General features: G+C 39.0%; 1 protein-coding gene across 2 annotated transcripts in view; it reads left to right on the top strand.

Annotated features, from left to right (window-relative positions):
• The window catches only part of Cdc42 (cell division cycle 42), a 41,882-nt gene that overhangs the window by 15,823 nt on the left and 4,130 nt on the right, over positions 1-21,929 (top strand). For both annotated transcript variants that reach the window (XM_010626009.2, XM_010626010.3), the window contains exons 2-5: positions 8,827-8,969; positions 13,965-14,037; positions 19,472-19,581; positions 19,687-19,884. In XM_010626009.2, the coding sequence (XP_010624311.1) occupies positions 8,865-8,969; positions 13,965-14,037; positions 19,472-19,581; positions 19,687-19,884 (486 nt within the window). In that variant the 5' untranslated portion in view covers positions 8,827-8,864. The remainder of the gene's footprint in view (positions 1-8,826; positions 8,970-13,964; positions 14,038-19,471; positions 19,582-19,686; positions 19,885-21,929) is intronic.

Raw genomic sequence — 21,929 nt, 5'->3', positions numbered from 1 at the left:
GCCGCCTGCCTTGCAAGCTCAAGGTTCCAAGTTCGATCCCCGGTACCAAAAAAAAAAAAAAAAAATGTCAGGGATTTTATTTTGCCCTACTTAGAAGAAGCAAATGTATTAACCTGATACTGTTTTATGGATGCTGACATATGGCCTGAGACTCCTATGTTAGAAGCAGAGAACTTAATTACTTAAGGTACAGCAAGCAGCATGAGATCATTGTTTATGAGGCTTCCCTCCCCTTAGTCCCTGGACCTATGAGGGACTTGGAGAAGCAACTGTTTGCCTTACAGTAGAGGAACACTGAATTTGGGGAACCCACTGTTCATTAGCAGACAGTAAGCAAACTTGCTTTTTGTCCAGTGGGAAATGTTACTGAATCCTTCAAGTTGTTTGCTGCAGATGTATATTTGGGGGGCTACTTGAGTAGAATGGTCAGGGTCTTGCATTCTTAGCTTACTCAACAAAATTTAGGCACAGGTGCATTACTAAAGCACCAAAATCTGAAGTCCTGAGGCTCAGGGCAAACTCTTAACTGTGAGCCCCTATAAAAATAAGAAAGCTAAACAGTTTCAATATAGAATGGCATAGGGTAAGCATTTTCATTCCCAAAGGGAGAAATGGGACAGAAAGGAATGAAACTAAAGCAAGCAAGACTGAAATCCAGCAGGGCAGACATTATATGTTGTAGTTCCATGTCCAGCATCTAGGGCAAGTTATGGTGAGATGTGAGATGTGAGTGCCGAAGAGCTCAAGCAGCGCCACTCTTAAGGCATTGTCATTTGCAGTCCTCATGGCCTCTCACTTTGGGTGGCTCTACTCCTGGGCAGCTTTCCTCAGCAGATGATCCACATGCTTGGCACCTCCAGCTTCCTGGAGTCTTCACTGCACTGCTGGCTTTAGTCTCACAGCTTCATGCACTGACCTCCAAGGGGCACAGTGTTTGGCCTACTAGGTCTTCTTCTGAAATCTGGGTGGAAGCCTTCCTGATCCCACAATTTTTGCATTCTGCATGCCCTTAAAATCACCATGTGGATGATGCAAAGGTCTGTTGACAGTACTAGCAGTAGCCAGGTCTCCTTATATCATGGCTGGAGAGACTTGTATTCATAGATGACTGAATTCTCAGAAACTTTTCCCTAAGTGGCCCTTTTTTTTGAGACAGGGTCTCACTATGTAGTTGAGACTGCCCGGGAACTCACTATGTAGCGTAGGCTGGTCTTGAACTCACAGCGATCCTCCTATCTCAGATTTCAGAGTGCTGGGATTACAGGCATGAGCCACCATGCCTAGCTTATAGCAGATGTCATTTTTTTTTTTTTTTTTTTATACGGGGGATCCAACTCAGGACCTTGCGTTTGCGAGGCATAGTTGGCCTTTAATGAGCTGGACTCCCTAGGGCTCTCTTCTCAAAGCAGTCTTTAATTTTGCCCCTTTTTTTTTTTTTTTTTTGAGACAGGCTCACTATATCGCTGACCTTGACTCATTTTGTAGACCAGGCTGGTCTTGAACCTGTAGCAATTCTGCTTCAGCCGTCTGAGTGCTGGGATTACAAGCATTCACCACCCCTTCACCCCCTTCTGGCTATTTTTGCACCTTTGAGCCTGCAAAGGGTGGGGTCTTGCTGATTTCCAGAGATGCTCTCAAGCTCTCTCCTGTCCTTTGTTGCCAAGTATTTGATTTCTTTTTTAAAAAATTTCATTTTAATGTTAGTCTTTTTAGAAGTTTTGCTCCATAGTCCCAATTTAGCAGGTGCTTCCTCTCTGTTAAAACTGCACACTTTTTGTATCTTGGCTCTAATTTTTGTTTCTGATTCTAACTATAAATCTGGCTAAAAACTGGGTGTAGTAGTGCACACCTACAATCTCAGCATCTTGGGGCTAAATCAGGATCACTGCTACTTGGAGGCCAGTATGGACTACATAGTTCAAGACCAGCTTGAACTATGAACACAGCAAACCATCCCCTCTTTTTTTAAGTCTGGCTAAAAGCAGTGAGCAGTACTGATTCCATAGCCTCAATGTTGGGCTGCTTTGAAATTTCCTCTGCCAGATCAATTAGTCTACAACTCTAAGTCTCAGTCTTCAGCAGTCTCAGGACATGGGCAAATGTAGACAGATTTTCTGCCATAGAATGATGCCTGGCCTCTAACCCAACTGCCAGTGGAGTCTTTGTATCCAACTGCAACCTCCTGAGCCTGGCCTATACTATTTGTATTACTGTCAGCACTCTGGTCTTCTGAGCTTTGACCAGAATCTCCTCCCATCAAACTTAGCTTATAGCCATTCTAGGACTTCTTTAGCTGGCATCTCCAGACTGTCCCAAACCAGTTCCAAAGCTTTCTTAACCACATAGTAGGATTTACAGCAGTGATCCCACTTCCCTTGTACCAGAATCTGTCTTAGTTACTTTCCCATTGCTGGGACACAATACCTGACACACATAACATAAAGGAGGAGAGATACATTCTGTCTCATGGTTTTGAGATGATTCATTTCATAGTCTGCTGATTTTAAGGCAGAAAAGGCAAGGTGGAAGGGGGTCTGATGGAGGAAAGCTGCTCACACCATGGTTAACAGAAAGCAGAGCATGAAGGGTGGAGCTGAGGAGGGAGATATTCCCTTCCAGGTCATACCCTCAATAACTTGCCTCTTCTGATCAGATCCCACCTTCTCACAGCATGTTCAGCTGTAGTATCCCCCATGATCCCGTCACCTTCTAAAAGCCCTAACCTTTGAACTTGTAAGCCTTTTGGGAGACATTCTAGATCTAAACTATAACGGGTAACTATAGTGGAGGTGTGGTAGGATTTTTCTAAGAAATAGTGGTTTTTTTTTTTTTTTTTTTTTTTTTTTTTGTTTTTTGAGACAGGGTCTCACTATGTAGTTGAGACTGACCTGGAACTTACTATATAGCCCAGGCTGGTCTCGAACTCGCAGCGATCCTCCTGCCTCAGCCGCTTGCAAGGCAGACAGTGGAACCACTGAGCTAATTCCCCATCCCTCACAGTAGTTGTTTTGTTGGACTTATGAAATTGAGTCATTTTTCTCTGGATTCCTATTGTGTCTTTTTTTGGGGGGGGGATTGAGACAGGGTCTTACTATGTAGTTGAGACTGACCTGGAACTCACTATGTAGCCCAGGCTGGTCTTGAACTCAAGCGATCTTCCTGCTTCAGCCTTCCGAGTGCTGGGATTACAGGCGCTCCTGGCTACTATTGTATCTCTTCTTTTCCTAGGATGAAAATGGTGACCTCAGAGCCAAATGCATTTTACTTATCCTTTTTTTTTCCTGGTACTAGGGATCAAACTCAGGACCTTGTGTTTGCAAGGCAGGTGTGGTCCCACTGAGCTAAATCCCGAGCCCCCACCAAATGGATTTTAAGTAGAACAGCTTTTATTATCAGTGTAATATTTGGATTAGTGTAAATGTATTATCTTTTTAAAAAATCTCTCATACCACTTCTGCCACTTATATTCTGACATGTTTATCCCACAGAATAAGAGGCTCAGTACCACCATAATGCCTACACTTGAGGCACCAGTTGCAAATGGGGTACTGAATCTACTTGTACTCTTGCTCAGGTGATTACAAATTTAGAAGTTCCCATAACCTTCTAGGTTTGATATTGGACTAGAATAACTCACAGAACCCAGTAAAACATTTTATATTTACTTCTTTATTGTAGAGGCTGTAACTCAAAAACAGCCTGATGGAAAAGATACACAGAGTAAGGTATGGACCCTCTCCCAGTGTGTCACCCTTCTAGCACCTCAGTATGTTCATAAACCTTCTAGTCTCCTTGGCTAAGAGTTCACAGAGCTCAGCCTTCAACCTCTTTTCCCTTGGAGGTTGGAGGATGGGCTGAAAACTACAACTTTCTCAGTTCTTACTGTGTCTGGTGACTAGCCCCTTCCTGAGGCTATTAGGAACCCCATTCATTTTTACCATAATAGCATAAATTTAGGTGTGATTTTGTGTTGTTACAAATAACTAGCGACTCAGAGACTCATCACTCAGGATGCTCTCAGGATTTATGAGCTCTGTGCCAGGAAGTGGAGATAAAGGTGAAATACTACCACAGTGAATTAAGAAAATACTTGATGTCTTTTTTTTTCCATATTGGAAATTAAGCATTAATTTACTGTTAATGCTTAGTTTTATAGGTGTTATAGTCTGATTTTGAATGTCAATTAAAAAAAGTGCTAGCAAATAATCTTCAGTCTTTTATGAATTGTGTGTGAAATGAACCTGGGCCACGAGAACCCTAGGACATCTATTGCTCGGATCTTCCCATTCCTCCAAAAAATCCTTTCCCCAGGAATTATCTGTGGTGTGCAGTTGGGAACCAGATGGTAATAATGATACTAAATTGAGAATTCAGTACCTACTTTGTTTTTGTCTCCTTTTACTGGGAATTGAACACAAGGCTTTGTGTGAGCCAGACCTACACTTTAATAATGCACTTTAATAATATCTCTTTGGTCCTTTTAAGATTTGATTTTGAGACAATGTTTTGGTAAGTTGTCTCTACTGGCCTTGAATTTAGGATCTTCTTGCATCAACTTCCTGAGATTACAGATATGTGTCATGATGGAATCATAGCCTCTTTAACTCTATAGTTCATTAACCCCACAAAACTTCATGGGCTTTAACTCTGAAGATTCTCAAAGTGCAGTTTGATCCCCAAAATATTAAGAATTTCGAAAATAGGGGTATTAGTATGGTTGTCTGATGGAGGGATAGATATTGGGAAGGAATGTAGATGTTTGTTATTTCACAATTTTCCCCCCTTATGATTGGTAGAATCATTTTTATGCTATAAATTGCCCAGTCCCCATTCTAAAATGTGGTACAAATGAATATTAGTCTTTAGTTACTGGTGTAATTTCTAGCTACCCTGTGTAGGACCATGATAATTGGTTCTTTCCTGCTGCAGTGATTTGATATAATTTAACAGAAGGGCCCCCCCACCAGGGATCGAACTCAGGACCGTAGTGCTTGCCAGTCAGGCATGGTGCCACTTTGCTACATCCCTGGCCCTAAGAGGAGGTTAACAGGATATATTTTGTTTTACTGGGGATTGAACTCAGGACCTTCCACTTGGAAGGCAGGTGGCGGAACCACTGAGCTAAATCCCTATCCCCTCTTTTTCTTTTTTTTTTTTTTTAAGTTTTTAAATTTTAAAATTTTTGTGACAGGACCTCACTGTCACTTAATTGCCTAGGCTGGGCTGTAACTTGCCATCCTTGTGCCTCATTCTCCTAGAGTACTGGGATTACAGGCATGGGGCTGTAACATGCCTGGGTCCAAATGACCCCCTTTGTAATAGTAGCTAAAAATTTGACATTTGTGCTATTGAACAATGAGTTTTATAGCTTAAAATTAAATTTAATAATTAAAATTTATGTGTTCCTTTTTAAGTGGGTTGTTAGTTCTTATACTGACCCAAGGTGCATTTACTCAGTCAAAACTAATAGCATTTATTAAGCCTTTACTAAGTGCATGTACTGTTTTATTTTTACATATATTGTCTTGTTCCCATCACTTTACCCTTTTCAGATAGTACTTAACTGCTGCCTTTGTTCTTTTTGAAAGAAGAGCCTCAAAAATACTGAACTTGCCCAAGCTCATTTAGCTAGAGTGTGGTAGAGCCAGCTTGACTTCAGAACTCAGGCTCTTAACTAGGGACCCATAACCAGTTTCTAAAGAATTATTGAGCTCAGATTGGGAATCCTAAGAAGTGAAAGTCTTTTGGGTAAACAGAAAGGGGAACAGCAAACTCATATTAATTTTTCTTGGTCTTCCCTCTTGCATTAACATTTATTAGTTATACGTAGCATGAAGAAACAAGAAGTGAACTTTACTCCTACTTCTTGCTTACTCTTTAGTTCTGCCTTTCTCTTTGTGTTGCTGGCAACTCTCATAGGGATATACTTGCCGCTTAGCAGTGTTACTTGTTTCTATTAAGGTCACTTTTCAAGAGAGGAAGTATGGTGTAATGTTTAATAATAGACTTGAGACTGCTTGGGTTTAAATTCCAATTTTGCCACTTAATGGTTGAGTAACCTTGGCCTAGTTAGTTAGTTAATTTCATTGAGCCTCATTTTCTATCTTGTAAGATAGGGATAATACATCATATTACTCAGGGTTGTTGGATGAAGTGGGTGAATATGTATAATGTGTTTAGAGTAAAACAGTACATAGTACCTAGTGTTAATGTATTTGCTGTTATCACTATTACTTGAGAACTGTTTTAGGTTAAAGAAGTAACTGATTAAAGTTAGGCGAGGATCATTAGTACTATGCAGTATTTCTAGGAATGCTTTTTAGTGCGTAATAGGGAAGAGAGAAGGAAAAGGACAAATGAAGTTGAATAAAGAAAAATTTAGTCTCAATAGTTTGACGAATAATGGGAGAGTGTATTTTCTGTGATTACTCACACCTAATGTACTTTTTGTAATGTGATTTTTGCATCCATTCAACTATTCAACTACAAAGACTGTGCCAGTCTTTGTGCCAAGTACCCCAAAGTACAGTGGTATGTAAGCTGGTATAGACTTAAGTACAGAAACATTAATAGGCACTTATAAATCATGATTAAATACTGTGAAAGGAGTGGTGGAACACAAGTGTAATCAGCATGTGGGAGACTGAGGCAGGAGGATCACCTCGAAGTCAAGGCCAGTCTGAACTTCATAGTGAGTTCAAGGTCAGACTGAACTGCATAGAGAGACCCTGTCTCAAAAAACAAAACAAAACAAAAATTGAACTGTGAAAGGATCTATAGGAGCACATAGCATGGCACCCAGTATATGTGTCTATATTTAGGTAAGTTAGGTGGGTGTGTAGCACATCTAGCGAACAAGGAATTGTGACCCTTTTAGGATTGTAATTGAAATGAGACTGTATCTTAAAATCTAGGCACTATATGCACAGGGCTTTTATTTTTAAATTCTCTCAGAAAAAATAAATATTTCATTGAATTTAAGATTCTTTCATCCCATTTTCTCCCTCTCCCTTCTTTCTCTCCCAATATCCATCCTTCCTTCCTTCCCTTCCCTCCTCTTAGCGGTACTGGACTAAACCCAGGGCCTTTGCACTGAATCGTGTCCCTTACCCCTTTTTGAATTTGGAGACCTGGTGTACTGAAATTATTCAGGCTGGGCTTGATTTTTTTTCTTTTTTTTTTTTTTTTTTTTTTTTTTTTTTTTTTTTGAGACAGGGTCTCGCTAGGAAGTTTAGGGGTTGGGCTTGAACTCTTGGTGATCCTTCTGCCTCAGCTCTCAAGTGCTAGGATTACAGGCATGTGCCACCATGGGCACATTGGCCTGGGCTTGAATTTTTGGTCCTTCTGCCTCAGCCTCCCACAGCGCTGGGATTATAGGCTTACACCACTAAATTTCATAGGTATCAAAATTTGGGTGGAAAACCCTGATAATGATTGCAAGGCACTTTCAGTAAGGTCACATTCTAGTTTTAGACATTCTGTTTAAATGTGACAAAAATATTTCAATATTGATGAAATACAGTAAGTCTGGTGCATTTATAATCAGTACTATTTTAGAATGGAGGTTACAGGGCCGGTGATTTAGCTCAGTGGTTCTGCCACCTGCCTCACAAGCACAAGGTCTGGAGTTCAATCCACAGCACCAAAACAAAAACAAGAATAGGTTTAAAGATCAAGAGACAGGGACAGGGATTTCGTTCAGTGGTTCTACCACCTGCTTTGCAAGCACAAGGTCCCAAGTTCGATCCCTGGTACAGGAAAAAGAAAAAGAATAAAAAAAGAGGTTACAGTAAAAGAAGGTAAAGTGATTGTTTATAAGCTGTTATTTTTTAGAGGGATCAAACTTTTTCACTGTAAAAATGTAGGGTTTGGATTCTTCATGCCATGAATATTGAACTAGTAACTAGGCAGCTTGGTGGAGCAACAGCTGCTTAGATCAAGGATTTTTGCCCATTTCCTCATGTTTCTCATATATTCTGGGAGCAGGGGCAGTGGTGGTGGTGGTGGGGCTCTACTGCTTGTTATAGCCTGAGTAACTTTAGCTCTAAGGCTGGGTAAAGGAACTGTCTTTAAAGAAGTGGTCTGGGGCTGAGCGCGATGGCTGCACCCCTGTAATCTCAGCACTCAGGTGACTGAGGCAAGAGGATCTCCAAGAGTTCAAGGACAGCCAGGACTATATATTGTGAGTTCAGGGCCAGCCCAAACTACAAAATGAGACTCGAGATCCTGTCTCAAAAGCAAACTTTTCAAAACAAACAAAAACCCCAAAAATGGCCTTTGGTTGTAGCTCAGTGCAAAGGACCTGGGTTCAGTCCCCAGCATGGAGGGGGGGAATCAGTGGTCTTTGTGTTGTGGTCTAGTTTGCATGTGGGCATATACGTGTGTGTACACATCCAGGTGACAGCACACTGTATGGAACTCTTCCTGATACAGCCTCTCTACTTCATTATACTGTTTAGTTGTTTTTTTTTGGTGCCCAGGAACTCAAGACTTTGTGCTTACAAGGCAGGCAGTGGCACCACTGAGCTAAATCCCTGGCACCTCTACTCCTTCATTATAAAAAAAAAATTTACTGCTCATTGTACCACTTCGGATTTTAAAAAGCTAAACAAAATAAGAGTAAGGAGTTGAAATAACCAGGAATGAGAAACTTAGAAGAATTGACTCTTTATTACCGTACCTCTGAGCCTGTCAGAATTTTTCCTTTTAGGTTCTTTCAGCCTTTTGTTGTTGTGCTAGTGTTGCTCTTTCTCTGAATTATTGAATCTGTTGCTAGTACATATATAAGTTCAAATCACTAAAATAAATATCTAATTTTTTTTGTAGGTCAACATCAAATTTGAAACATTTAAACTATATCCACAATGCAGACAATTAAGTGCGTTGTTGTGGGTGATGGTGCTGTTGGTAAAACATGTCTCCTGATATCTTATACAACAAACAAATTTCCATCTGAATATGTACCAACCGTAAGTATAAGGGCTTCCACCTGTTAGTGAAATGTATTATAATTTGAAACCCTTTGAAAATTTTGTGTGCACTGAAATTTTTCTATTGTCTGCCTTTCTTTCTTTTTGTTTTTTTTTGGTACCGGAGATTGAACTTGGGTCTTTGCGCTTGCAAGGCCGGCCACTGAACCACTGAGCTAAATCCCCGGCCCCTGCCTTTCTTTCTTTTTAAAGATCTTGATTTCTCATGGGTAAATTATGTATACTTTATAAACAGCTGAGAAATCAGGGCTGGGGATTTAGCTCAGTGGTTCCTGCCACCTGCCTCGCAAATACAGGGTCCCGAGTTCATTCCCCGGTACCAAAAAGAAAAAGAGAAATCAGTGGGATGTCAGAAGGGGTGAGACAAGGGTTTGCAAGCAGTGCTGGGAGGCAGAACTTCAGGAGACAAGATTGTAAAGAGTGGTGATCTCAGTTTGGACAAAAGTATGCTCTACATCTTCACTCGATCTTAGCCAAAAGGCTGAGAAGCGATCTACATCTTGAATAAGATGACTTTTTTTTTTTTCTTTTTTGGTACTGGGGATTGAACTCAGGACCTTGTGCCTGGGAGCCAGGTGTGGTTCTACTAAGCTAAATCCCTGGCTCACTCTCTCTCTTTTTTTCTTTGATATTTTGGCCAATGATCCATCAATTCTTGGAAGCCTCCTGGGTTGCCAACTGAGGTCTTGCTTCAGAAAAAATAGTATGTCTCCAATTATTTTGTAGAGCTGTTCTCTTAGCAATAATGCAGCTCCATATTGGTTCCTAGGGGCAGAGCACACTTGTTCCATTGAGAATATAGATAGAACCTATCAACTCCTTGGGAGGTAGAGGGAACATAGGAATAATAAAGGTAATGAGGTGAAAGAGTGACACTTATTTGTGAAGAAAGCAGATGTTTGGGGATCTACTGCTTCTCCCAACTTGTTTGACCAACCCAGTGGTATCATGATGTGAGAAGCTTGTCTGGTCAGTGGTGAGAAGGGAGTTGAGATGTTGGCCTGACGTGGCAGTAAACATCTCAGTTAAGTTAGGAGTGATTGAATGATTGATTGATTTTTTAAAAAAAATTTAAAACTTTATGGTGTGCTCAAAGTCTTATTAAGACCTATAATATTTAATTTGAACAAAATATAAACATTTTATACATATAAATTAAATAACACATGTGTAAATACAAATATCGTTGACTTTAAATAAAATAGAATAATTAAATTTTTTCATTCATTAAACTGAGCAAACATATTCTTTTTTTTTGATTGATTGATTTTTTTTTTTTTTTTTTTTTTTTTTTTTTTTTTTTGAGTCTTTTTTTTTTTTTTTTTTTTTTTTTTTTTTTTTTTTTTTTTTTTTTTTTTTTTGAGACAGGCTCTCACTATGTAATTCAGGCTGGCCTAGAACTCACTGTGTAGCCCAGTTGAGATTCTACTACAACGATCCTCCTGCCTCAGTCTCCCAAGTGCTGGTATTACAGGCATGTGCCACCATGCCCAGTCTATTTTAAGGAATTGATGTGTGATTAATGTAGGATGAGTATTTTTTTAAAATTTTTTTTCTGGTGCTGGGGTTCAAACTTGGGACCTTGTGATTGTGAGGCAGGCGGTGGAACCACTGAATTAAATCCCTGGCCTGGGACTAGTATTTTTATAAGTAAGAGGGAAGAACATGTATGAGTACTTTAGATTAATCTTTGGAGATACAAAGAGCCTCGTCAGGAAGGTGAATACAGACTTGGTAATTACGTTCAGTTAGAAGTGATAGTCTCTGTATTATCCCCAGGCATGTAAAGTGACTGAGTTAGAACGAGACTATAGGAAGAAAGAATATGCAGTTTATTTGAGAGAGCGAGTTTGAAGGTATGATTAGATACAAAGTCAGAGTTTTGAGCTGGTCTATTTGGGGATAGTATAAATGGAAGGCTTTGTGAGATTGTGGAGAACTTTAGGAGATACATGAATCTTGTTTCAAAACCAGGACAACCATCAGGATTTTATCTGTTAATATTATTTATTTGTGAGCATGGTTACCATCAGGATTTTATCTGTTAATATTATTTATTTGTGAGCATGGTTTCCGAGACTGTTTTTGGACTTTTATTCCTTGGTGTTACATTAAAGGTGGGCTTGTTTTAAATGTGTTTATGTAGGTCTCTGAAAAGGATAGGGAGGAGGAAGAATAATAGAAGTTGTACATGATCCTACTTAAGTAAATAGATAATGAAGCCCAAATAGTGTACTCATGGTACCTGTTAAAGTTCTTTTGGAGGGAGGGGCCAAGGATTTAGCTCAGTGGCACTGTGCCTGCCTCACAAGCTGAAGGTCCAGAGTTTGATCCCTAGCACCCCCCCATAAAGTTATTATGGAAATGGATTTGGTGTAAAATGTATATTAATGTCCATCCATGAATTGAGTTACCATTTCTAAAATAGAATTTTAGAGCTAAAGGAATTGTACTTATCATCTTGTTCATCTCCTAAAAATGAGGGAATTCAAGCCCAATTTAGGGATGTGATTTAGCACTTTTAAGTGATCAAACACTAGTATGAACAGAGTCTGGAATGTAAATGACAGTTTTTCTGATTCTTTTGGTCCTATTTTACTTTCAGTTTTGTTATGTTGCCCAAGCTGGTCTTGAACTACTATGCTTAAGTGGTTCTCCTACGTCAGCCACCATGTCTGGCACTTTCTGATTCTTAGTCTGGTCTTGTATTTGAATAGTTTAGCAAATGAGGGCTACTCATTTGGTACCAGGGATTGAACTCAGGACCTTGTGCTTTTTTTTGAGGCAAGTGGTGGAACCACTGAGCCCCCAGCCCACAGGGCTATTTTTAAAGCAGCCCTCCTCCCCCACTTTCAGTACTTACTGGGATTAAACCCAGGGCCTATATACCCTACATTCACAACCCTTTTTTGTATTTGTTGTTGTCTCCCATGTAGTTCAGACTGACCTTGAAGTCACCATGCCCAGTTTTTTTTTTTTTTGAGACAGAGTCTCACTGTGTAGTTGAGACTGACCTGGAATACACTTTGTAGCCCAGGCTGGTCTCGAACTCACGGCAATCCTTCTGCCTCAGCCTCCCGAGTGCTGGGATTATAGGCATGCGCCACCACGCCCAGCCACCATGCTCAGTTTAAACAAGTTCTTAACTCATTAAAACATGGATCAGTTGGGTATGGTGGCGCATGCCTGTAATCCCAGCACACCAGAGACTGAGGCAGGAAGGTGAGTTTCCCAGCCTGGGCTGCATAGTAAGTTTGATGCCAGCCTGAACTACATAACAAGACCCCTGTCTCAAAAGACCAAATAAAAAAGCCAACACATTAGAGTGAGTGCTAAAAGGTTAGTATGTTCTTGTTGCATTGAACCCCTGGTGGAACATACATGCCTGTCCCATTGGGTGGTTTGTACCACTGGTGGTACAAACAGATCTGATCATTTTTATTGATCTTTTTACTAATAAAATTAATTAAAAGCTGCCCAAGGGACAATCATTCATGTACCCCCTGTAGTTCAAGCCACCTGGCAGTGAGACATACAAATTACAGCCCCATTGTGAATGTTAAGCAGGGCTGTTCTCCCAGTTGGAAGCATTGCTTTTCTTCTTAAAAATATTAGGCATTTTTAAAAAATTTAAGAAAATTTTTGTAAATTGACACAGTTGTAGTTGTATATGAAAACATTGTTTTTCCATTACATAGTACTTCAGAGAAAACCATGAATTACTGTTTGGTCTTTTCCCTTTTAATGCATGTATCTCTCATTTTCATAAATAATAGTACAGTATAACCAATGTTAGTTATATACTGAGTTTGTTAAATAGGTTTGTGGAATAAAGCATCTAGTCCAAGGAGATATTGCAGGTAATGTGGTTTGTACAGAGCTGCAAGTATTAAAAAATTTTATTATTCCGTTGCTGGGGGTCAGATCCTGGACCTTGCATTGTGCTCAGTCAAGCGCCCTACCAGTAAGCTGCATCTCTAGTTCAATGTGAATTTTATTCATAAAATTTTCAATGAATAATTTGTCAGTCTTTTTTTTTGTTTTCTTTTTTTGGTGCTGGGGATCGAACTCAGGTTTTTGTGCCTGCAAGGCAGGCGGCAGAGTCAGCCTTTTCTTAGATACAATACTTCCCTTAAATAATTTATTTCTTTCAATCCATTTTGTTCGCATTGAAGTTCTTTGCATCTGAGACCCTGAAAATAAAAAAAGATTATCATGGATCTAGGAAATTCTAGATGATAAAAGAAAATGGTCTGTGAAGAAGTAGTTCTTTAGAAGTCAGATTGATCTTTTTTTTTTTTTTTGGTTTTTTGAGACTATGTAGTTGAGACTGACCTGGAGCCCAACTATGTAGCCCAGGCTGGTCTCAAATTCACAGTGATCCTTCTGCCTCAGCCTTCCGAGTGCTGGGATTACAGGCGTGCGCCACCACACCCGGCCAGATTGATTTTTGAGGTTAACCACTGTCATAAAAGTTGCAAATTTACCAGGATCATTTTGTGCAGCTAGAGGACTCATTCATGTTTTACCTCCAACACTTTGTAGCTCTTTATCCAGTCTGCTGGGGTAGAGCAGACATCCCCAGTACATACTGTGTCACTTTCTTTTTCCTTCCCTTCGCTTCCCCTCCCTTCCCTTCCCTTCCTTTCCCTTCCTTTCCCTTCCTTTCCTTTCCTTTCTTTTTTTTTTTTTCCCCTTTCCTTTCTTTTGGACCACGGATCAAATTCAGGATCTTGTGCTTTGGAGGCAGGCAGTGAAACCACTGAGCTAAAGCCCCAGCCCTTGTGTCACTTTTTCTAAGAACTATTCAACTCATAGAACAAAGAGCATAGGTGGCAAAGTTGGTTATATAAGCAAGATAGACTAAGGGAAGACAAACAACATCTTAGAAAGAAATGTTGCCTTAGAAATTGTCTTATCCCACTTTTGACCCACTCTTTATCCTCTAATAGTGTTATATGTTTTTGTTTTTAGGTTTTTGACAACTATGCAGTCACAGTTATGATTGGTGGAGAGCCTTATACTCTTGGGCTTTTTGATACTGCAGGTAAAAACTTAAATATCTTTATAATGTTTTGATCTGTAACTGTAACAGTTGGTGATTGTGTCTTTTTTTGGACTTTTGGGAAATTAGCAGGCCACTTACCTTTTGTTAATAGTTTCTCAAGATTAAATACAATGATGGTTGGTGTGACAAAGTAGCAGTTTGAAACCTAGGATGGTGAATAAGAATTTGGAGTACCCTCGGTGGGTGGTGTAGTGGAAGATCAAGTGAGAGCAATTTATTACATATGCTGTAATTGATGTGTGCACTGTGTAGTGACTTGGGGACTATGTTAGTGGCTAGGAAGAGACTAAGCAAACAAATTTAGAGGAAAAATACCTACCGTCTCTCCTCCCTTCCTCTTGACCTTCTCATTTTGTAAAGCCCATAGTTTCCTAAATATGCCCAGAGTGTAAGTTTGTAAGCCATGTGTGATGTTTGTTATGCTTATTCTTTTATGTGAAGGCTTCTGTAGTTACCTGTGCAACATGTTTAGATAAGTAGTGTGTTATTTATATTATATATGAAAGAGCTGGGCGTGGTGGTGCATGCCTATAATCCCAGCATTCAGGAGGCTGAGACAGGAGGATCGCTGTGAGTTCGAGATCAGCCTGGGCTACATAGTGAGTTCCAGATCAGTCTAAACTACATAGTGAGACCCTGTCTCAAAACAAAACAAAACAAAACAAAAATTATATGTAAAAGTATTTTGAGAGTGAACTGGTATCTAGTTTACAATATTGACATTTGTTGTCAGCTATCCAAATTGTAAGAACAAGTTTCTTTCTTAAATGTACCTAATTCCTCATTATATTTCCTGTTTGTTTCTAACATAGACTACACATTTTCTTTCTCTCTGTGTAGTCTCTTTATCAGCTCAATTAGCCAAAAGAAAATCTCAGAAAGGTGCCCCCCCCTTTGATACCAGTGATCGAACTCTGGTCCTTGCTCTTGCAAGGCAGGGTATCCTTTTAATATGTAGGAATTCTAAACTGTCTTCTTTTTTCTTTTTTTTTGTCATTATGGAGGATTGAATTCAGGACCTTGTGTTTGTCAGTGCTTTTGTCAGCAGGCGTGGTGCCACTGAGGGGCCCCCACCCCACTCTCTTCTTTTTATGAGTTTACTCTGTCATTGTCTGCCAGCTAGCACACTATTCTCATAGAGTACATTATATTGTGCACTTTGAAGAGCTGTCTGGATTTACAGTTACGGATTTGGGAAGGTGAAATGGAGAGAAAATAGTAAATAAGTTTAGAGAAACTTTTAATGAGTTAAACATTATAAAAATAATAAAGTTAGAAAATAGAAAAAATGATTCATTTAGAATATAAATAGAATATATATAGAATAATGAGCCATAATTTCATGAGAAGAGAGATTATTTTCTGTTTATTTGTGCCTTTGTTTGTTTGTTTGTTTGTTTTAGACAGGGTCTCACTATGTAGTTTAGACTGATCTGGAACTCACTATGTAGCCCGGGCTGGTGTTGAACTCACAGTGATCCTCCTGCCTCAGCCTCCTGAGTGCTGGGATAATGGATGCTCCACCACACCCGGCTATTTGTGCCTTTGGACAGGGACATCTACATGCTGAGAAAAGATGGTTTGGTGGGCCGGGGATTTAGCTCAGTAGTTCTGCTGCCTGCCTCACATGCTCAACGTTCCGAGTTTGATCCCCTGTATCAAAAAAAAAAAAAAAAGTTTGGGTACCTGCACTTGTAGTTGAAAATGAATTTAAAATATTTTCAAATTTCAAAGCTTATTTTTTTGTCAGTCTTTGCCTATTTAGTTAATACTTAAAAGTTTTACTGATGTACAATACAATAAAATTCAAGTACAGTTTGATAATTTTGTCCTCCATAGTCAAGGTATATAACATTGATATCACCCTAAAAAGTGTCCTTGTGCCATTTTTGCTGTCAGTCCTTTGCTTCCCTGACCCGGTGCAGGTAACTGCCTTTTAGGTTTTTGTAGTTCTGCTTTTCAGGGATTTCATATAAATCAAATCATAAAATGGATGGTCTTGTGTTTTGACTGCTTCTGCCTAGCATAGTGCGTTGAGAGCCAGTCATGTTGTTATGTGTATCAGCAGTTATTGCTTTTTATTGATGAACAGTATTCCATTCTGTGAACATAGCATACTTTGTTTATCCATTTATAAGTTGATGGACTTGTGGGATTAGCTTTTAAGCTGTTATGAGTATTGGTGCCATGAGGTTCTTCCGTGTTTTCCTTGTGAATAATACTGCTGTCAGCATAAGTTTACAAATATGTACCTCTTTGATGCTGGGCATGGTGGTGCACACTTGTAATCCCAGGACCTGGGATATTGAGACAGAAGGACTGCCCTAGGTTTGAGGCTAGCCTGGGCTATGTAGTGAGTTTAAGGACAACCAGAAAAGTACATAGCTCATGTCTTAGAAAACAAGCAAGCAAGCAGCAAACAAATATCTCTTTGGGTCTCTGCTTTCAGTTCTTTTGGGTATGTATATATCCAGAAATAGAGTTATAGGATCATGTGGTAGTTCTGTGCTTAATTTTTTGAGGGCCATTTTTCCATAGTGGCAGTGTATATTCCTACCAACAGTGCACAAGGGTTCAATTTTTCCACATCCTTGTCAAACACTTTGTTTTTTGATAGTAGCCATCCTAACAAATGGTGAGGTGGTCTCTCATTGTAGGTTTTTTTGGGCTGTTTTTCTTTTTTCTTTTTTTTGTTTATTGGTACATTTTAGGTATACACTATGATGACATTCATCATTGGGACTTTGTACCTTTATGTGATTTTTTTCTTCATTTTTTAAATGGGGCTTTCATTATGTTGCCCAGGTTGGCCTTGAACTCAAGCAACCTTTTGCCTCAGCCTCCCAGGTAGCTGGATTTACCGGGTGTGTGGTGCATGCCTGGCTTCCTTGTAGTTTTGAATTGCATTTCCCTAACAATTAGTGATATTGGGCATCTTTTCATTTGTTTATTGCCCATTTATGTGGCTTGGAGAAATGTTTGTTTGAGACCTTTGGGTATCCCCCCTGGTTTTTTTTTTGTTGTTGTTTTGTTTTGAGACTGGTTCTTGCTATGTAATCAAGACCAAACTTGAACTCACTGTATAGTCCAGGCTGGTCTTAAACTCAGCCCCCTGTGCTCTGGTATTACAGGTATGTAACATTGCTCATTTTTCAATTATTGTTATTAGGTTTTTGAGTTTTAAAGTTCTCTATAGGCTGTGCATGGTGGCACACACCTATAATTCAAGTGCTTAGGAGGCTGAGGCAGGAGGACTTCCACAAGTTTGAGGCCAGCCTGGGCTACATAGTGAGACCTTGTCTCCAGAAAAAAAAAAAAGTCCTCTATAAATTCTGGAGATTAATTCCTTATCAAATATATGACTTGAAAGTATTTTCTCCCATTCTGTGGATTGCCTTTTGACTCCATTAATACTGTCTTTTTTGAGGGGGAGGGTAAGATATGGGAATAGAACTCAGTGGCTTGGTGCATGGTAGACAAACACTGTATTGCTGAGCTCTCCTGTTAGCTCTGATACTGGCTTTTGGTACATAAAAGTTAATGTTCACAAAATCTAATTTGTGTAGTGTTTCTTTGGTTGCCTATGATGCTTTTGAAGTTATCCTTCCTTCCTCCAACAAAACAAAACAAAAAAGTCATTGGCAAGTTTCATGCTGTGAGGCTTTGCCCCATATTTTCTGAGAATTTTTTGTTTTTAGGTCTTAAATTTAGGTTTTTGATTCATTTTGAGTTAATTTTTGTATGTGGTTGTAAGAGCAGCTCCAAGTTTATATTCTTTTACATGTGGATATCCAGTTTGTTATAAAGAGTATTCTTTTATTTCTCATTGGTCTTGGCAGTCTTGTAAAAATTCATTTAACCATATATGTGAAGTTTTATTTCTGGGTTCTCTGTTCTGTTGGTCTGTATGTCTGCTTTAGGCTAGCATCACTCTGTTCTTAATTACTGTAGCTTTGTAGTAAGATTTGAAATCAGAAGTATGAGTCTTCTGGCTTTATTTTTTTGTTTCAAGATTGCTCTGGGTATTCAGAATCACTTAAAAAAATTTTTTTCCCCTTGGTACTGGGAATTGAACTTAGAACCTTGCGCTGGCCAGACAGGCATGGCACTGCTGAGCTACATCCCAAGCCCTCCCTTCAAATTTCATTGTTTCTAACAATGAAACATTATTTCTAATAATTTTTCTAAAAAATTCTTTGAAATTGTGATAGGGATTGTACTCAATCTGTAGGTTACTTTGATTAGTATGGACATCCTAACAATAAATATTCTTCCAGTCCTTGAATATGAAGTATGTTTCCATTTATTTGTGTCTTCTTTAATTTCGTTAAGCAGTGTTTTATTTATTTATTTTTTGTACAGATTGTTCACTTCCTGGTTAATTCCTGAATGTTTTTATTCTTTTTGTTTTGTTTTTGTTTTTGGTACCAGGGATCAAAGTTGGGTCCTTGTGCTTGAAAGGCAGGCAGCAGAACCACTGAGCTAAATCCTCAGCCCTGTTTTTATTCTTTTTAAATATCCATTGTTTCTTGCCAACTTTTTCCCCTCTAGATCTTCACAGTTTCAGATCCTGGTCTTACATTCACATATGAACTAAACATGTAACCAACTTTGGTAGTCATGGTGGACCATTGCTTTTTTTTTTGTACCGGGGATTAAACTCGGGCCTCTTGCACTTGCGAGGCAGGCGGCAGAACCACTGAGCCAAATCCCCGGCCCCCCTTTTTTGTTTTCTTATGTAGTTTCACTGTGATTGCTTGTTAGGATTGATTTTTACCCATCTGTAGCAATAGCTTATTGTTGCTTTACTAGTGGAGACAAAGACTAAAAACTACAAACTAGAAATAAAAGCAAATAATACAGCAGCAAATTCACTGTTGTTTAAAGGTCTTGACATAAGTAGAATTAACTGAGTGAGAATATTGCCCGATTATATTATTGAACCGTACATTTTAATAGATAAGTTGATTTATGGCTAATGATCAGTGTACTATTAAATGCTTTTTTTTTTTTTTGTTACCAAGGATTGAACTCAAGACCTGCTTGTGAGGCAGGCAGGGTGCCACTGAGCCGAATACCCTCCACCTCCTTTTGAGGCAAGGTCTTGTGTGGTCCTGGCTGGCCTTGAACTCATTGTGTAGCCCAGGCAGCCTCACCTGGAACTTGGCAGCAATCCTCCTGCCTCAGGCTCCCAGGTGCTGGGATTACAGGCATGAGCCACTGCGCCTGACTTCTTAAATTATATTCTTTTTTTGGTACTGGGGATTGAACTTGGGTCCTTGGGCTTGCAAGGCAGGCAGCGGCACCACTGAGCTAAATCCCCAGCCCTTAAATTATATTCTTAATTTGTTGATTTGTGACTTTTAAGGACACTGAGGTTTACTTACTGACTTCTCTTCAATTTTTTTCTTAGGACAAGAGGATTATGACAGATTACGACCATTGAGTTATCCACAAACAGATGTATTTCTAGTCTGTTTTTCAGTGGTCTCTCCATCCTCATTTGAAAATGTGAAAGAAAAGGTAAGTTGTTTGATACCTTCCTCTATAAAAGGTCATCATAGAATTTCTTTTGACCTATCATATTAGCTTTAGAGGCTGTGGATTAACAAAATACCCTTTTTTTAGTGGGTGCCTGAGATAACTCACCACTGTCCAAAGACTCCTTTCTTGCTTGTTGGGACCCAAATTGATCTCAGAGATGACCCCTCTACTATTGAGAAACTTGCCAAGAACAAACAGAAACCTATCACTCCAGAGACTGCTGAAAAGCTGGCCCGTGATCTGAAGGCTGTCAAGTATGTGGAGTGTTCTGCACTCACACAGGTAAGGGCTGTGTGGAACTTTCTTCATAGCTGAGTAGTTTCTTGAGGTGTTGGGATTTCTAACTGTGGTTAGCAGTACTCAAAGCTGCCTAGGCAGAATATGATTGGCCTCATAGTGTGCTTGTTGGAGGCCTCTGTGCTTATAGAGAATGCTGTTAGTCTCTAAAACTCTTGTATGGTGAACTCCCATGTCCAAGTTGTGTGGATTTGAAGCGGTCAAGGTTGTGCTAAAAATACTTAAAGGAGTGGTCCAGATAAGCAAGAGAAAAAGTGAGTGACCCCCCCGCAAGTTAATTTTCATTTAAATATTTCTGATTTTTGTTTCTTACCAATTGCTCCACAATTTCTGGGAAATGAATGTTAAAGTATGCTATTCTGGCTATTTCTGTCATACCTCTTAAGCATGCTTTATAATAGTATCTCCCTTTCTATATTTTTAGAGTCATTCTTTTTTCATATGGGCCTACCTCCTTTTCCTTCTGGCCATTTCTGAGTGATTTGATTGGAATTCCACTTGTAATTTTATAGGAAACTTAAATTCAAAGTGTAGAGCAGTGAGTGAAAGTGGTAACTATCTTGTGTGGTTAAGGTCTCTCTTTTCATAGTATTGCAAATTCCCTCCTTTGAGTATTGTTCTAGGGTCAAAGGAACGAGTTATATAAATAATTAGTATAGAACCCTTGCTTTGAAGTTTGAACAGTGAACAGACATGCCTAATTAAAACAGAGCTTACTAATAGTTATACTAAATCCACTTATATTAATCATGCCTTTTCAGGTTATGTTCATTTATTATTATTTTTTAAACAGCAACTCTTGATTATATGTATGCTAGGTAAATGGCATGTACAATTACATGTATTACATTCACACTAGGTAGTTATTATATAGGGCCCTTGTGCATACTTTGGTAAGCTCCCTTTTATGCTTGGTTAGATATTTAAAGATAAAGCTTTTATGCTTAACTGGATATTTTACAGGATAACTTTAAGGCCTAGTATTAGGTGATTTAAAGACATACTGCTAAACCCAGTTTTTCTGGCTGTATGATGCCATTGTAAAAATGGGTATTTCAAAGTTCAGTGAAATTTATACATTTTCTCTCAGCACAGACTGAGATTTATAAAAGAAAAAAAATGCCTGATGCTTCTTTCTGTTCTGATCCTATTCCAAAAACTGTTAGGTGAATTATATGTATTGGGGAAATGGAAAAGTCTGTGTGTGGAACCTTAGTAACTCCATTTGCAGCAGTTATAAGCTCCCTGTTCTCTAGATATAGGCTGCTATTGAGGAAATGGAGGTAACTAGGCCATGTGGACTCAATTTCTGACGAAGCTTATTTTATTTTTTACAATACTAGGGATTGAACCCAGGGCTTTTGCACTGAGCTATATCCCCAGGCTCCCTTAATCTGCATTTTGTTTGTTTGTTTGTTTGTTTGTTTGAGACTGGGTCTTGCTAAATTGGGCTTGGACTTGAGGTCCTTCTGCTTAAGCCTCTCAGAATGCTGGTATTATAGGTATGCACCATCATGCCTGGTGGTGAAGCGTTAGATAAGTGGATGCTTCATTATAAGATATTTAATATGAACAAGTTTATATGATAAATCACTTTGCAGAGATCAGGAAAGTTTTTTTTGGTACTGGGGATTGAACTCGGGACCTTGTGCTTGTGAGGCAGGTGAAGTGAGATCAGGAAAGTTTTTAAAAGTTGATGCAGTTACCTTTTTCTTAATAGATTCTGAAGTTAGGAGAAATCAGAGGAGGAGAAAACAGAAAATGGCCAAACTTTTAGGACTTGTGTATAGGAACTAGAGCTTTTAGGACTTCAGATTCTATTTATTGATTCTTTTATTTTTATTTTTATATTTTATTTTATTTTATTTTATTTATTTTATTTTAATTTTATTATTTTAATTTTATTTTATTTTGAGACAGGGTCTCACTATGTAGTTGAGACTGACCTGGAACTCACTATGTAGCCCAAGCTGGTCTTGAACTCAAAGCGATCCTCCTGCCTCAGCCTCCCAAGTGCTGGGATTACAGGT

The sequence above is a fragment of the Fukomys damarensis genome, unplaced genomic scaffold (assembly GCF_012274545.1).
Source record: "Fukomys damarensis isolate Sample0158 unplaced genomic scaffold, DMR_v1.0_HiC HiC_scaffold_23, whole genome shotgun sequence".
NCBI lineage: Eukaryota > Metazoa > Chordata > Mammalia > Rodentia > Bathyergidae > Fukomys > Fukomys damarensis.
The sequence above is the reverse complement of the archived record's forward strand: the minus strand, read 5'-3'. Positions and strand labels throughout refer to the sequence as shown.